Source organism: Leucoraja erinacea, chromosome 15 (genome assembly GCF_028641065.1).
Source record: "Leucoraja erinacea ecotype New England chromosome 15, Leri_hhj_1, whole genome shotgun sequence".
NCBI classification, from domain to species: domain Eukaryota; kingdom Metazoa; phylum Chordata; class Chondrichthyes; order Rajiformes; family Rajidae; genus Leucoraja; species Leucoraja erinaceus.
Window position 1 is genome coordinate 35984070 of NC_073391.1, and position 18604 is coordinate 36002673.

Here is an 18604-nt window from a genome sequence, read left to right on the forward strand (position 1 = left end):
ACCATCCCCACTGTGAAACATGGTGGTGGCAGCATCATGCTGTGGGGATGCTTTTCTTCAGCAGGGACAGGGAAGCTGGTCAGAGTTGATGGGAAGATGGATGGAGCCAAATACAGGGCAATCTTGGAAGAAAACCTGTTAGAGTCTGCATAAGACGAGACTGGGGCGGAGGTTCACCTTCCAGCAGGACAACAACCCTAAACATACAGCCAGAGCTACAATGGAATGGTTTAGATCAAAGCATATTCATGTGTTAGAATGGCCCAGTCAAAGTCCAGATCTAAATCCAATTGAGAATCTCTGGCAAGACTTGAAAATTGCTGTTCACAGACGCTCTCCATCCAATCTGACTGAGCTCGAGTTATTTTGCAAAGAAGAATGGGCAAACATTTCAGTCTCTAGATGTGCAAAGCTGGTAGAGACATACCCCAAAAGACTTGCAGCTGTAATTGCAACGAAAGGTGGTTCTACAAAGTATTGACTCGGGGGGGCTGAATACTTTTGCAAACCACACTTTTCATTTTTTTATTTGTAAAAAAATTTGAAAACCATGTATCATTTTCCTTCCACTTCACAATTATGCACCACTTTGTGTTGGTCTATCACATAAAATCCCAATAAAATACATTTACATTTGTGGTTGTAACGTGACAAAATGTGGAAAAGTTCAAGGGGTATGAAAACTTTTGCAAGCCACTGTATACAACATCCACTGCTTTACCCTCATCAATTTCCCGAGTAACCTTTTCAAAAAATTCAAGAAGATTAGTCAAACATGACCTTCCAGGCACAAATCCATGTTGACTGTTCCTAATCAGACTCTGTTTATCCAGATGCTTATATATTATCTCTAAGTATCCTTTCCATTAATTTGCCCACCACTGACGTCAAACTAACAGGTCTATAATTGCTAGGTTTACTCTTAGTTTTTAAACAATGGAACAACATGCGCAATGTTGTTATGTGAAGTTTGAGAAAGAAAAAAGTTCCTGCCATATATGATGTCAGTTTAATCAGTGCAAGGAACAGCAAATGTTGGAAATTTGGTGGGGGGAAACTGAATGGGAGACAGCAGTTAGCACCTAGAACAATACAGCATAAGAATAAACCCTCCTACCCACAATTTGTGTGTCGCACATGATGCCGTCCAACTCTCATCTGCCTGCATATAATCCATATTCCTCCATTCCCTGCATATCCATGTCCCTATCTAAAAGACGATTGTATCTTCGTAATAAGATAAATGAATTTTCGTAATAAGATAAATGAATTAACGGTGCAATTAAGTATATATAGTTATGATATCGTGGCCATTACGGAGACATGGCTGCAAGGGGATCAGGACTGGGAGTTAAATATAGAGGGGTACTCGACAATTAGGAAAGATAGACAGGAAAGAAAGGGAGGAGGGGTGGCCCTTTTAATAAGGGAGGGAATAACGGCAATAGAGAGGAAGGATATTGCGTTGAAGGATCAGGATAGTGAAACAGCTTGGGTACAGATAGAGAATAATAAGGGGAAAAAAACACTAGTGGGTGTAATTTATAGACCTCCAAATAGCTGTGACGCTGTTAGTCAGAACATAAATCTGCAAATAGTTGACGCATGTAAAAAGGGAACTGCTGTAATCATGGGGGACTTCAATTTTCATATTAATTGGGCAAACCAAACTGGGCAGGGTAGACTAGAGGAAGAGTTTATAGAAAGTATTAGAGACGGGTTCCTAGAACAGTATGTCACAGAACCGACAAGGGGGGAGGCAATCTTGGATCTGGTCCTGTGTAATGAAGCAGGATTAATTAAAAATGTCATAGTTAGGGACTCGTTGGGAACAAGTGACCACAATATGGTCGAATTCCATATTCAAATAGAAGGGGAGCAGGTTGAAACTCAGGCTAGGGTGCTTAGTCTAAATAAGGGGGATTATGAAGGTATGAGGACTGAGCTGATCAAAGTTGACTGGGATAGCAGACTCAAGAATAAGACGGTACATGAGCAGTGGTGTACGTTTAAGGGTATACTGTATAACCTTCAAGAAAAATTTATTCCTATGAAGAAAAAAAGGGGTAAGGGTAAGAACAGTCAGCCATGGCTCAGTAAAACTATAAAGGATAGTATTCGGCTGAAGGCAAGGGCATATAAGGTAGCCAGAGATAGTGGGAGGGTAGAGGATTGGGAAGCATTTAAAGGTCAGCAAAAAATAACTAAGAGATTAATTAAGACGGGGAAAATAGACTATGAAAGGAATTTAGCGAACAACATAAAAACTAATAGTAAGAGTTTTTATAGCTATATAAAAAGAAAAAGGGTGGCTAAGGTGAACGTTGGTCCATTGGAGGGTGAGACTGGAGAGTTGTTGGTGGGGAACATGGAAATGGCAAAGGCATTAAACGAGTATTTTGTATCAGTCTTCACCATAGAAGACACAAAAAATATTCCAACGCTGGATAAACAGGGGGCGGTAGGAATGGAGGAGCTTAATACTATTAAGATCACCAAGGAGGTGGTATTAGGGAAATTGATGAGACTGAAGGAGGATAAATCCCCTGGGCCTGATGGATTACATCCAAGGGTCTTGAGGGAGATAGCGGTGGGGATTGTGGATGCATTGGTGATAATTTTCCAAAACTCCCTGGAGGCAGGAACGGTCCCAGTGGATTGGAAAATGGCCAATGTAACACCTATATTTAAAAAAGGAAGTAAACAGAAGGCGGGTAACTATAGACCGGTTAGTCTAACATCGGTGGTGGGTAAAATGTTAGAGACAATTATTAAAGAAACACTTACGGGGGCACTTGGATAAACATGACTTCATCGGACAGAACCAACATGGTTTTGTGAAGGGGAAGTCCTGTTTAACGAATCTGCTCGAATTCTTTGAGGAAGTAACAACCCGGGTGGATAAAGGGGAACCGGTGGATGTGGTATACTTGGACTTCCAAAAGGCTTTTGACAAGGTGCCACATAAGAGACTATTGCTAAAAATAAAAAATTATGGGATTGGGGGGTATATATTAGCATGGGGTAGAGGATTGGCTAACAAATAGGAAGCAGAGAGTGGGGATAAATGGTTCATACTCGGGATGGCAACCGGTAACTAGCGGGGTTCAGCAAGGGTCGGTGCTGGGACCCCAGTTGTTCACAATTTATATAAATGATTTGGAGGAGGGAACCAAGTGTAATATATCAAAATTTGCGGACGATACAAAAATGGGAGCAAAAGTAGGGGATGAGGAGGATAGGAAGAGTCTGCAAAAGGATATAGATAAGCTAGGTGAGTGGGCAACAACTTGGCAGATGAAATTTAATACTAATAAATGTGAAGTCATTCACTTTGGGAAAAAAAATGATAGGGCAAGTTATTTTCTAAATGAAGAGGAGCTGCGTTGTAATGCAACGCAAAGGGATCTAGGGGTATTAGTACATGAATCACTGAAAGTTAGTATGCAGGTGCAGCAAGCAATCAGGAAGGCCAATGGAGTTTTGGCCTTTATTGCTAGGGGGATTGAGTATAAAAACACGGAGGTCTTGCTGCAGCTGTACACAGTATTAGTGAGACCACATTTGGAATACTGTGTACAGTTCTGGGGTCCATACTTAAGAAAGGATGTACTAGCCCTGGAGGCAGTGCAGCGAAGGTTTACAAGATTAATTCCTGCAATGAGGGGATTGACATATGAGGAAAGGTTAAGTAGGCTGGAACTCTACTCTTTGGAGTTTAGAAGAATGAGAGGCGATCTCATTGAAACATATAAGATCGTGAGGGGCCTTGATCGGGTGGATGCACCCGAGGATGTCCCCAATGATCGGGGAAACTAGAACTAGGGGACATAGTTGCAGAATAAGGGGGGGCTCTTTTAAAACTGAGATGAGGAAGAACTTCTTCACCCAGAGGGTGGTTAATTTATGGAATTCACTGCCCCAGGGAGCAGTGGAAGCAGAAACTTTAAATATATTTAAGACTAAAATAGATGTTTTTTTAGCTGCCAAGGGGATAAGGGGCTACGGGGAGAGGGCAGGGATATGGACCTAGGTATGGTTAGTATAGTAAGACCTGAGTGATCTCCTGGACAAGTGTCGATCGCCTAGATTGGGGTCGGAGAGGAATTTCCCGGTTTTTTTTTCCCGAATTGGACCTGGGTTTTTATCCGGTTTTTTGCCTCCCCCAGGAGATCACGAGGTTCTTGGGGAGGGTAGTGTCTTGTGTTCTGTGTCTTGTGTCTACTGTTTGTGGGTAAGTGTGTCTGTTTAGTGTTCAGCCATGAGCGAATGGCGGTGCGGGCTCGATGGACCTGGTGGTCTGCTCTCGCACCTACTTTCTATGTCTATGTTTCTATCTGCCTTCAACACCACCCCAGGATTCCAGGAACTCTGTGCCCCACAAATCTCCTTTAAACTTTGCCCCTCACATCTTAAACCTATACCCTTGAGTATTTGTTATTTCCATCCTGGGGGAAAAAAGCTTCTGACTGTTTACCCTATCTATGCCTCTAATAATTTTACATATCTCTCGTACTTCTATCAGCATCCACATTCTCCCTGTAATGGAGCGATCAGAACTACATGCAAGTTTCAAGAGCAGATTTTAACATTGCAACCTTACGGTGGCAATGCGTAGTGATTCTTTGCTACTTTTGACTATGGCCTAATTATATTTTTTATTTTGGATATAAATTCTTTGGAAAATGTTAAAAGATAGACTGATCACTGTGCAAAAAAAAAGTGACTATCCCAAGATGGAATTTCTCATAGTAGCCAATATCTTGGCATCTTTGAAAGGCCAAGAATTATTTTGAGTGATTATATTTTATTCAGGATGCCTGAAAACAAAGCAAGCTGTACACAAATATTTGGAGATTTTTCTTACTACTTGATTTTAATACTCAAATTAAATATGGTGGCAAATTGGTAATAGCATTGGCATTTCTCTTACTGTGAAAAAGGATATGCCATCCCAGATGAGACGGAGGTTCATGTGCACCTCCTATAACCTCATCTTCTGCATCCGGTGTTCCCATTCTGACCTCCTTTACAAAAGCGAAACCAAGCATGGACTCGGAGATCAATTTGCCAAACACATGTGCTCAGTTCGCCAGGGCCTACTGGATCTCTCATTTGCTAACCATCTTGACTCTTCTCCTCGTTTCCATACTGACCTTTCTATCCTGGGCCTCCTCCATTGCCAGATTGGAGGCATGCGTAAACTGGAAGAATAGCACTTCATATTCACTTGGGTAGCTTATAGCCCCAATGGTATGAACATTGAATTCTCCAATTTTATGTAACTTACCAAACCATCCACCTTCTTCCCTGTGGCCCATCTGGACTCGCACCCTTTTCTCCTCCTCCTGGGTTCACAATTTTCAACTCTTCTATCCTTATCTTTAATCTTTTTATCTCTAGCCTTTGTCCAGCAATCTTTCTATGCAAAACCTCCTCCCGTGTATCCACTTATCCCTTGCTAGGCGTGCACTTCCTGCCCCTCCTCTTCTCCAGCTTTCGCACGCCCCCTAACCACAATTAGCCTGAAGAAGGCTCTAGATCCAAAGTGCCACCTATGTAAGTTCTCCAGTGATGAGTTACTCCAGCACTTTTTTGTTATAAATTTTGTACTATGTGAAATTAAAATATACTTGAAATGCATTTTCTTTCAGGTGCTTCTACAGTCCTGGTTATTATTTATTGTTGCATAATTATTTATTGATCTTCATTATTGATTATTGTATAATTTGTGTTACTGTGTTAATAGGCCTGCAAAGATACAGCAAGTAAGAATTTTGTTCCGTTACTGGTGCATATGACATTTAAACATTTGTGATTTGAATTTCAGTTAAATATTCATAGAACAATCCTCCAGCTCAAAATGTTGGTGCCACACATTTCTCCTCAACCTCAGTGTTTTGCATTTCTAAAATACATTTAACATTAAATTAATTACTAACTTTTTCCACATTGCAGATGGCAGTTGACCAGGCACACAGACAAAATTTTTCATCGTTTTTCTTGCCTGTGGTTGATACAGTTAATCCCTGTCTTGTGTTGATTGTACGAAGGGATCATATTGTTGAAGATGCTATCCAGGTGTTGAGGAAAAGCAAGAATGTTGACTTCAAAAAACCATTAAAGGTATTTTTTTCAATTATAGCCTGGAAGCATCTTGTCTAATTTTATTAATTTCAGGTATGACTCTTTGAATTGTATAATTTGAGCAATGTAGTAGGAACCTGAAACTAGTCACTTCCATGGTCTCCGTTTCCTGTTGAGTCACATTGCAGTTTGCTAAATGAAAATAGTAATTTATTACAAGAATGGGCACAATTATTCCCTCAACAGCTTATTCCTAACTACAACATTCATTGAGATTCATAGTATTGGGACCAAATGGGCAACATTCATTGGATCATCACTGATCAGAAACTACACTGGACAGGTCACATATGCCATGGCTGCTAGGTATGGGTTGGGTATTCTCTGGCAGGCCCCTTGCCATCTAACTTCCAGTGTATATTCAGTATCAAAAGTCACCATTCACTTGACTGTGTGATTGCAGCTTCCACATCAACGTGTATTTACTTGGCAACATTAACATTTAGAAACATCCCGAGCTCTTCTATTGTGTGATAGCAAACAAAAAGTGAAAAATTTGGGATGATGAATTAACAAAAAAAGTTTGACATTGTCCAGAAAAATGAATGCAGAGTGGGTGCAGGTGTAGTCCAGATAACAGTAGGAGTCAGTATGTTTGTACATAAAAGTACAACTTGGGAACGGACCATTGACCCACAATGTTTGTCGGAAATGATGCCGACTTCAACTGATCTCATCTATCTGCACATGATCCATATCGCTCAATTCCCTGCACTTCATGTATCCATCTAAAAGCCACAATCGTATCTGCCTCCACCACAGTCCCTGGTAATGCGTTCCTGGCTCCCACCAATCTCTGTGTAAAAAAACAACTTGCCCTGCACATCTCCATTGAATTTTCCCCCTCTCAATTTATAGCTATACCCTCCAGTATTGGATTTCTCCCCTGAGGAAAATGGTTCTGATTGTCTACTCCATATATGCCTCTCGTAATTTTATATACTTCTAACAAGTCTCTCAACGTCTGTTCCAGAGAAAATAATCCAAGTCTATCCAACTTCTCCCTGTAACTGAAAGCCTCTAATCCAGGCAGCATTCTAGTAAAACCCCTCTGCACGCCTCTAATCGGGCAGTCAGAATTGCACGCAATATTCCAAATGAGGCTTAATCAAAGTCCTATACAGCTGCATCATGACTTTCTGACTCTTGCTTTCAATGCCCCTAGCAATAAAGGCAAACATACCATACTTCTTCTTTACTACTCTATTCACTTGTGTTGCTACCTTTAGTGCATTATCAAGTAGGACTACAAGATCCCTCTGCACTTCAATGCTGTGAAAGGTCTTGTTATTCACTTTATGCTCTTTCCTTACATTCAAACTCACAAAGTGCAACACCTCACACTTGCTTGGGTTAAACGCCATCTACCATTCTCTGCCAATTTCTGCAGCTGATCTATATCCCGTTGTATCTCTAAAGTATTCCTCACTGTCTGCAACTCCTTTTTTGTTGTCAGTAAACGTATTCACCAACCCATCTACATTTATATCTAGTTGTTTGAGAAAGAACTGCAGATGCTGAAAAAATTGAAGGTAGACAAAAATGCTGGAAAAACTCAGCGGGTGCGGCAGCATCTATGGAGTGAAGGAATAGAAGATAACAACCTCTCCCTCAATGTCAGCAACACAAAGGAATTGTGATTGACTTCAAGAAGCAAACTAGCGCGCGCACACACACCATAATATACATTGATGGTGCTGAAGTCGAGATTCAGCTAATCTTCCAGTTCAAAAACTTCAAGTTCTAAAGAATAAATATCGGCAGCAATTTGTACTGGACCAGCTACATCGAAGGAATGGCCAAGAAAGCACACTAGAGCCTCTTAAGAAGGCGCACAAAGTTTGGCATGTCTCCAACAAATTTGAAAAAGCATACCTCCAGACAAGGGACAGTTTCTTACCAACTTAACAGGCAACTGAATTGTCCTCTCAACAGCCAGAATGCGGTCTTGACCTCTGAACTATCTTTAATCGATAGACACAAGGTGCTGTAGTAACTTAGCAGATTCGGCAGCATCTCTGGAGAAAAAGGATGGGTGACATTTTGGGTCAGAACCCTTCTTCAGATTGAGAGTAGAGGGGAGGGAACTGGAGGTACGAAAAGGCCGGAACAAATTGTGGTCAACAGAATGAACGTTGATTTATTTAATTTCAAGTAACTCCTGCATTCCTCTTTCCCCACCTGAGTCATCCTACTAGTTCCACTGTTCTCATCCTTGCATCCTTTCATCACCTCTTCCCAGGCCAATAATGTGCCATTATGGATTCCACCCTTGGTCATATGTTACTGGCCCTGATGTTGAGGCAATCTTTTTCCCTTTGCAAACAATTCCCAATATATTTTATGTGGCTCCCATGGGTTTGCATTGAATTGATGAATGTCTCTTTTCATTCATAGGTTATTTTTGTTGGAGAAGAAGCTGTAGATGCTGGAGGTGTCCGTAAGGAATTTTTCCTCTTAATTATGAGAGACTTGCTGGATCCTAAATATGGCATGTTTCAATATTATGAGGAGTCTAGGCTCATCTGGTTTTCATTTCAGGTATGAAAATTATAATATTCCCTCTCTACTAGTAACTGTTCTGTAAATATCTGTGTACAGCCGAACCTCTGTGTTGCATGAAGCAGCTGACTCAATGCAAAGATGAGTCTTTATAAAAAAAATAAAAAATAAATATGCACTGAGATTTCCAGAAGGCATTTGATAATGTGCTGCATCAAAGGTTATTGCAGAAAATGTATGCCTTTAGTGCAGAAATGAAGACTAGGGTAAATGGAAGAGAGTCTGTCTAACAGATAAAAGGGAGTAACATAAATGAGACATTTTTCTGGTTAGTATGATGAAATAAGTCGTGCGTCAAATGGATCAGTGCTGGGCAATTATTTACAATTTATTGACAAGCCTTAATGAGGCACCAGAGTTGTAATAACTACATTTGCTGGGGACACAAAGATAGGAAAGAAAATGTGGAGCACAGAGAAGTTGTAAAGGGATATTCATGGGTGAATTGAATGGATAATGATCTGCCAAATGGAGTATCGTGGGCAAATGTTACCTTGTCCATTTTGGCTGGAATGTAAAAAGAAGCATATTACCTAAGTGATGAGAGATTGCAGAGCTCTCGGGGGCAGATAACTCTGCATGTCCTGGCGCAAGAGTTGCAAAATATCCTGTTACAGTGCCTACTGGTAATTAGAAAAACTAACAATATTGTTTATTATAAAAGAAATAACTAGAAATTATTCTTCAATTGTACGGTCATGAGACCCAGCAGACAATTAGAAGCGTCAAAAGGGGCCATGCAATATCTTTGGGAAGTCGGGATTACAGAGGGTTATTGTGTCCAAGTAATTAGCTCCATGAAAGTGGCAAAACAAGTAGATAGTGGTAAAGAAGGCATCTGGTATGCTTGCCTTCATCGTATGTAGCATCGAGTATAAGAATCAGAACATCATGTTGCAGTTTTATAGGACTTTGGTTTGGCCGCCTTTTGAGTGTAGTTGAGTTCTGGTCAACCTCATTACGAGAAGGATGTGGTGGCTTTGGACACGGTATAGGTTTACCAGAATGCTGCCTGGATTAGAGATATTTACTATAAGGAGGTGATGGACATACTTGGATTGTTTTCTCTGCAGCACTGGGGACTGAGGGGAAGCCTGAAAGAAGTGTATTGAAGAGGGATTGGTTGGGTGGACAGACAAATCCTTTTTCCCAGGGTGGGAATTACAAAGACTAGAGGGCATAGCTTTAAGGTGAGTGGGACAAAATTTAAAGGAGATGTGTGTGGCAAGTTTATTTACACAGTGTGGTGGGAGCCTGCAATGATCTGCCAGAGGTGGGGAAAGAGGCAGACACAATGTGGCATTTAAGAGTTTTTATAGGTACATGAGTATGCAGGGAAAAGAGGAATATGGGTAGGCAGAGGAAATTAGTGTATCTCTGCATCATGTTTGGCACGGACATTGTGAGCCAAAGGGCCTGTTCCTGTGCTGTGCAGTTATATATTCTATGTACCACCACATTTGGAGTACTGTGTTTCACTATTGGTTAGATATTAAGGTATAGGAAGCATTTCATGGAAAGTTTACATGATTAACACTTGGAATGTGCAGGTTGTCTTCTAAGGGAAGGGTGGACAATCATACGTTGTATCAGCGTAGAGGAGGGAGCAGAGACCTATTAGAAACATCCGTGATCAAATAGGCTCACCCATATAAAACTGAGGCCAAATATTTTTATCTGACTGTCTTTGGAACTTGCTTTTTCATAGGATGGTAGTAGATTCTTGTTAATCAGGAATTGAAGATTACCACACTAGAAGGGAATGCAGAGCTGATGATTCAGTCAGATCAACCTTTGTATTGAATGGCTGATCATGCATGTGAGGGCCAAGTGTCCTTCCCCTCGTTTACATCACATGATATCCGATACTGGTCTTGCAAATTTTTTTTTTTTTACCTTGCTCCTCTCTTTCTCTGGCAATCCAGTAAATTAGCATTTTTTTTCTGTATGTTATATCCTAATTTGAGCCATCAACCTTAAATAATACAATTGAGATTAAAGTCCAACAAATACATTTAGAACAGCAAATAATAACTCCTGGACACCTGTGTAACACTACAATAACTATATAGTTATCTGCTGAAAATCAGCTATTTGCTGAACTTTTTTTTAGCATTAGATTGATGTAATCACATTTTTGTTATCTTGTTTAGACCTTTGAAGAAATTGACTTATTTCATTTGATTGGTGTCGTTTGTGGTCTTGCCATCTACAACTTCACAATTGTTGATCTGCATTTTCCATTGGCCTTGTATAAGAAACTCTTAAATCAGAAACCGACTTTAGATGATCTGAAGGAATTGATGCCTATCGTTGGCAGGTTGGTTAATAGGATGCATTTTATTCATCCTTCATGTTAAGAAATATTTCTAATATATAAGAAAATTACAATGTTGGGGATACTTCTAAAATCTATTTCACATTATTACCACCAACTCTCATGCCATAAACAGGTTGTTAGAATCTCCACACATGTGTAAATTGTTACCACCTTTATTCCACATCCCATTAATTTTGCATCAGCTCTGTTTCTAACATTTAAAATGCATTTGGAGAGGTACATGTATTAGAAAGGTCCTGGGGGTTATGGGCCAAATGGGACTTTCTCCCTGTCATACTCTGGTTCTCTCAGACGCATCCTTCTTCACCCAATAACACCCAGCCCCCTATCATTATGTTGTAACGGTCAGGTGTACTTGCAACCAATGTAATAAATGTTAAACCACTGCTCGAGTTGAGCTGTTTCTGATAATGTGTTCATGATGAATGACCATTTTAAAGACAAAGAAAATGGCATATCAGGAAAAAGCAAATTATTTGTTTCTTTATTCACGTGATTTGTTTTATGTAGGAGTATGCAGCAACTACTAGATTACCCAGAAGATGATGTGGAAGCCATCTTCTCCCTCAACTTTATAGTAAGTCATTACCAATTTAGGTTACTTTCAATGCACATTCAAAGCACATTAGTGATATATCTGTGGGTTTCATAAAAGTAATGGAGAGGAAGTAAGGGTAAGTTTGATAAATGCAGTTTGATACTTGGTCTCAATGATGTACAATGAAAGTAAGAGTTTTCTTCTCTTGAGGAGTAATGGATAATGTAGTGGTTTATGTAAAATATTTATTATTTAGGACAAGGATCAGTACAGCACAGGAATAAGCAATTTCCTCTCCCCACCCCTTTCCTCACAATGTTCATTAAATAAGATGTCAACAAATAAATGTTCTCTGCCTGCATGTGATCCATAAACCTCCATTCCCTGCATGTCCATGTATCTGTCCAAAAATATCTTGAATGCCAATACCATATCTGCCTCCACCATACCTGACAGCGCATTTCAGGCACCCACCACTCTGTTATAATTTTTTTTTAAAACCTGTCCTGCACATCTCGTTTAACTTTGCCCCTCGCAACTTAAAACTATGGCCTGTAGCCTTTGACATTTCCATCCTAGGGGAAAAGGTTCTGACTGTCAAATTTGGACCGCAATTAATTTTAAAACATTTTCATTTCCATTAGTGCTAATTATAAACTTTCTCTTCTGTGTTTTAATGTGATAAGGTATCAATCTTGTATTGGTGTTATGTGACGTGCACGGATTTTCCGGCCTTTCAACAAACAATGCTTACTTTGTATATGTTCAATCTTCAGAATGTTTAATATTGAACTAGTCACTTCTGCTGGTTTTGTGGAATTATTTGATCCTTGATTTCAGGGAGGTTGACATTTTGTGAGAGATAATATTCCACTTTCTACATTAAGTACTGAAAACAATGTTCTTTTGTGAGTATTTGTATATTCATAATCTTGTATGGGACAAAAGACCTGAAAAGATTAAATACAACAAAGATGCAGTAAATTTAATGATAATTATAACTCGATCTCCCCTTACACTATTATATCGTCTATGGTAAATGTTTCTTGACAATGGTTTCTGACAAAACTTAAGTAATGGTTTGGTTTCTTGTGATTTTAATATTTCTCATTTCTTATTCAGATCACAGTAGAAAAGATTGGTCTAACGGAAATTAAGGAGTTGATTCCAGGTGGCACCAATATTCCTGTCACTAAAGATAACAGGTGAGAAACATTTTCCAAATGCCATGCAGGAAGGTGTTAGTAAAACAGTCATGTTATTCACAAATAATCTATAGATTAAGAAAATGTTTTTAGGTAATACATGTGAGTTTTAATGCAGTCACTGAGCTTTAGTTTGGTTTAGAGATAGTGTGGAAACAGGCCCTTCAGCCGACCGAGTCCGCACTGACCAACAATCACCCAGGATACAGTAGTTCCATCCTACACACTAGGCACTATTTACAGATGTCAATGAACCTACAAACCTGCACATCTTTGGAGTGTGGTAGGAAACCAGAGCACACGGTAACAGGGAGAACGCGCAAACTCCATACAGACGAGGTCAGGATCAAACCTGGGTCACTGGCGCTGTAAAGCAGCAACGGTGCTGCCCTACACTAACTGTTCTCACACTAATATTTAATTCTACCATAGTATGATAGTGATCAACTGTAAAAGGATTAAAAAGACAGCAGAATATGAAAATATCATCTTTTTGTTATGATAATTTGTTGACTTGATCAGACACAGGTCAGACAATCAGTGTAGAGGGAGGATTGAGAGAAGTGCCTTCATTAATTATTGAAAGAAAATGCATCGAAACAGAAACAATTCAGACCTCTCTGGCAGCTGTTGTCTACTTTAGCCATTATTCTTGTCTAGTCCATTGCAGAAGTGATCCGACCTAACATCTTTCATAATTCTTTGATCTCCATTTATGGACCATGACATACTTTCATTTTGCTTTCATTTTATACTTTCTAGAAATGAATGCTAACATTGCATTTGCCTTCCTTACTACTGATTCAACCTACAAATTAACCTTTGGGAATCCTGCTCCTGATTAGTCATGCATGATTTCCCCTTCGTAAATCCATGCTGACTCGGACCGATCCTGTTACAGCTATCCAAATGTTTGGCTATCTAATTTTATAATTAACTCAGCATCTTCCCCACCACCGATGTCAGGCTAACTGGTCCATAATTCCCTGTTTTCTCTCTCCCGTCTTTCTTAAAAAGTGGGATAACATTAGCTACCCTCCAATCCACCGGAACTGATCCTGAGTCTATAGAACATTGGAAAATTATCACCAATGCATCCACGATTTCTAGAGCCACTTCCTTAAGTATCCTGGGATGCAGACCATCAGGCCCTGGGGATTTATCAGCCTTCAATCCCATCAGTCTATCCAACACCATTTCCTGCCTAATGTGGATTTCCATACCCATCGCTATCACAGGAATAGATTAAAATTTGACATTACATACTGTTTATAAATACTGCTCTTCCACAGTCCCGACTGGGCCAAAAACGCCACTCCTCGGAACTAAAGGGTCTCTCATTCAGTCTGAGACCTCCTGCTGACCTGATGGGCATAAGACTAATTCATCCCAGGAGTGAGTGAGAGACTGGTGGTGTGGCATTTGAAAGGTTACATGGTGACAAATGACTCTCACCAGTCCAACCATCTTCTAATCTGACATTTGTTGCAGTAAATGTTAAACTTTAAAAAAATATTAAATGACTTTATGGCTGTATGTTAACTCTTGTGTTAATATTTCCTTGAGTAAATAAGAAATCTTCTTTGTATTTTTCCAGACATGAATTTGTGGATGCATATGTTGACTACGTGTTCAACCAGTCAATTGCTCCTTTATTTGATGCTTTCAATGAAAGCTTTCACAAAGTGTGTGGAGGGAAAGTACTTCAACTTTTCCAGCCAAATGAATTGCAGGCAATGGTGACTGGGAATACAAATTATGATTGGAAAGAGTGGGAAAAGGTTAGTATGGCCACTGGAAGTGAAGAAAAGTTTTTTTTTTTCATTTTATAGCATGGTGGAAGTGAGAAGAAAACAAGTTTTACAGTTGCATACCATATTACTTTTGTTGAACTTCTAACTTTCACAAATTTGTACAGCCTACCAAATAGCACTGATAGGCACAAAGTATTGGAGTAACTCAGTGGGCCAGGCAGCATCTCCATAGAAAAAGGGTAGTTGAAGTTTTGGGTTGGGATCCTCCTTCAGATTGAAGAAGGGCTCCGACCAGAAACGTCACCTATCCTTTTTCCCTGGAGATGCTGCCTGGCCCATTGAGCTATACCAGCACTTTGTGTCTATCTTTGGTATAAACCAGCATCATCAGTCTGAAGAAGGGCCTCGACCCGAAACGCCACCTATTCCTTTTCTCCAGAGATGCTGACCCACTGAGCTAGTCAGCTTTTTGTGTCTATCTTCGGTTTAAACCAGCATCTGCAATTCCTTCTTCCACATTTCTTCTGTAGTTCTTTGTTCTACCAATAACATTGCTTCTTTTCACAGTGGTCTTGTACACTCAATGCAGAACACTTACTAACATCCATAATGTATGTCTGAAATCTGTTTCAGTGGGTTATAATACAAAATAATGTCAAATGTAACAGGTGTTTGGTATTGCATCGCAATAAGTTGTCAAGTTTGCTGTGGTGTAGATTTCCTGGTGTCAGTTGGTGTCAAGTATCAATTTTTGTGGATCTCTAAAATTGAGATGTCATCAAGCAGGCTGAGCAGCTAATCATAGAACATAGTACAGTACTCGACACAAACGGGCCCTTCAGCCCACAATGACCATGCCAAACTTGACCCCAAGAGTGAGCAATCCCTTCATCCAGTGATCCATATCCCTCCATTCCCAGCAAATCTGTATGCCTATATAAAAGCTAACTAATCATGTATTCTATCATATCTGCTTCCACCACCATTCCTGGCAGAACCTTCCAGGCACTGACCACCCTCTTTATAAAAAAAACAAAAAAAAACACACAAAAAAATTGCCCAACGCATCTCCGTTAAAATTTGCCGCTCTCGTCTTAAATGTATGCCCTCTCGTCTTTGTCATTGCCATCCTGGAAAAAGATTCAAGCTGTCTACCCTATCTATGCCTCTCATAATGTTAATGTACTTCGAGTCATAAGCTATGGAAACAGGTGCTTTCGCCCAACTTGCTCCAGCCAATCAACATGTCCCATTTACACTAGTTCTATGTGCCTGCATTTGATCCATATTCCTCTAAAGCAATCCTATCCATGTACCTGTCCAAATGCTTTTTAAACATTGTGATAGTACTGCCTCAACTATTTCCTCCGGCAGCTTGTTCCACATACCTACCACACAGCGTAAATATAAATGTTGCCCCTCTGGTTCCGATTTACCTTAAACCTATATCCTCTGGTTCTTGATTCCCTACTCTGGGGGGGGGGGGGGGGGGTATGAAAGGACTGTGCATTTACCCTATCTATTCCTCTCGCGATCTTGTACACCTTTATAAGATCACCCCTCATCCTCCTGTACACCAAGGGAAAAAGTCCTAGCCTGCTCAACCTCTTCCTACAGGCCCTCAATTCCTGGCAACGTTTTTGTGAACTGCATCATTTCCAGCATAACATCTTTCCTGTAACAGGGTGACCAAAACTAAAAGCCTCTAAATGTGGCCTCACCAATGTCCTGTACACCTGAAACATGCCAATGTGTTGAAAGCCTTCTTGACCACCCTATCTACCTGTGATGCCACATTCAAGGAATTATGTACCTGCAGTGCTAGATCCTTCTGCTCAATAACACACTCCAGAGCCCTGCAATTTACTGTGTAGGTCTTGCCCTGTGTAGACTTCCCAAAATACAACACCTCGCACTTTTCTGTATTAAATGCTAATATCAGCCATTCCTCAGCCCACCTGCGCAACCGATCAAGATCCTGCTGTAATTTTTGACAATCATCTCCACTACCTACAATACTACCCACTTTAGTGTCATCTGCAAAATTAATAATCATGTCTTGTATCTCATCCAAATCATTTGATGTAGATGACAAACAGCAATGGGTCCTACACTGTACCCTGACACACGCTACTAGTCACAGGCTTGCAGTCTGAAAAACAACCTTCCACCATCACCCTCTGTTTTCTTTCACGAAGCCAATTTTCTATCCACTCAGCTCTTTGTATCCATCTCTTTGGATGCCATGCGATCCAAAGCAGCCTACCATGCAGAACCTTGTCAAATGCCTTGTTGAAATCCAAAGTCTACAGCTCTGCCCTCATCAACCTTCTTGGTCACATCTTCAAAAAAATCTCAGATTCAATAAGACTCCAATGCCCTCCACATCCTTCCCTCAATGGAATGACCAGAGCTGCATACAGTCCTCTGCGGCCTAACCAAAGTCTTACAGAGCTGCATTGTGTCTTCCTGACTCTTGTACACGCTGCCCAGCCCACTATCTACTTGTTTTGCCAAGTGATGATATGCCATTTATTGTCACTATACATGTACAGTGAAACTGAAAGCTGCTCGTACTCAGTGCATACATACAATTTTACACAAAAAACAAGAAACAGAAAAACAAAACAGAAGGGAGATGGGGGGGGGGGGGGGAATAGGTGCACAAATTTCTACGGCGCTACATACATATATACATATATACAGATGGAAGTCCGTGTTGGGCGGTGTAGTCAGTGCATGTGTGGATTTGAATTTATGGTAGATATAATTCTCGGGAAGCAGCTATTCCTGAGTCTGTTTGTCCTGGATTTGATGCACCTATAGCGCCTTCCAGAGGGCAGCAGGTCGAACAGTCCAAACGCAGGATGGGAGCTGTCTTTGGTGATCTTCTTTGCCCTGCTAAGGCAGCGGGAGGTGTAGATGTCCATCAGGGAGTGGAGAGGGCAACCAATGATCCTCTGCGCTGTCCTGGTTACCCTCTGAAGCCTCTCCCTGTCTGCCATGGTGCAGCTGCCATACCATGCTGTAATGCAGTATGTCAGCAGGCTCTCGATGGACGAGCGGTAGAAGGTAGAAGGTCAGCAGCAGGTTAGAGTCCAGGTTGTGCTTCCTGAGGGGAGGGGAGCTATGGATGTGCACCTGCAAAATACCTCTGTACATCAGTGCTGACGAGAATATTGCCATCAACTGTACACCTTCCCCAATATTTTACTACCCAAAGTGTAGCCGCTCGCGAAAGTGTAGCCGCTCGCGCTTCCTCAGATTAAACTTCATCTGCCATTTCACCTCTAGTTGATCTGTAATTCGTTGTATTTTTAAACACAAAAAGCTGGAGTAACTCAGTGGGTCATACAACATCTCGATCCGAAATGTTACGTATTCCTTTTCTCCTGAGTTGCTGTCTGACCTGCTGAGTTGCTCCAGCTTTGTCTATCTTCAGTTTAAACCAGAATCTGCAGTTCCTTCCTACTGTTGGATATTTTGACAGTCTTCCTCACTCCCAGCAATCTTGGTGCACTCTACAAACATACTAACCAACTCACCTATATTTATGTCTTTTGTATACACCACAAACACCTGATGTCCTAGCCTAAATTCCTGTGGAACCCCACGGGTCACAGATTCCCAGCTAGCTTTACGCCTTTCCACCACATCCCTCTGTTTCCCATGTCTAAGCCAGTTCTGAATCCATACATCCAATTCACCATGAGTCCTGTGTGCATTAATCTTCTGGATTAACCTTCTCTCCGGTTACTCTCTTGCTTTTAATATATGTATAAAAAGCCTAGGGATTTTCTTTGGTCAGACTCGCCAAAGACGTTTCATGGTCCCTTTTGGGCCTTTTAATTGCCCCCACTTGAGATTTTTCCTACTTGCTCTATATTTTTCAATGGCACTATCTGATTTCACCTTGTATTGGCTTCATATTTCTTTGACCAAATTTACATCCCCTTCGGTCATCCAAGGTTTCCTTGCCTAGTCATCCTCAACCCTCCTCCTTACTGGAACATGTCAGTCTGATCAGCTTGCCGTTAAACTACACCCACACGTCAGA

At 40.7% G+C, this 18604-nt stretch overlaps 1 protein-coding gene across 4 annotated transcripts in view; it reads left to right on the forward strand.

The window, feature by feature from the left end:
- The window catches only part of herc4 (HECT and RLD domain containing E3 ubiquitin protein ligase 4), a 57953-nt gene that overhangs the window by 37288 nt on the left and 2061 nt on the right, over positions 1-18604 (forward strand). For all 4 annotated transcript variants that reach the window (XM_055647173.1, XM_055647174.1, XM_055647175.1 and 1 more), the window contains 6 exons: positions 5959-6126; positions 8545-8688; positions 10863-11029; positions 11561-11627; positions 12711-12793; positions 14391-14574. In XM_055647173.1, the coding sequence (XP_055503148.1) occupies positions 5959-6126; positions 8545-8688; positions 10863-11029; positions 11561-11627; positions 12711-12793; positions 14391-14574 (813 nt within the window). The remainder of the gene's footprint in view (positions 1-5958; positions 6127-8544; positions 8689-10862; positions 11030-11560; positions 11628-12710; positions 12794-14390; positions 14575-18604) is intronic.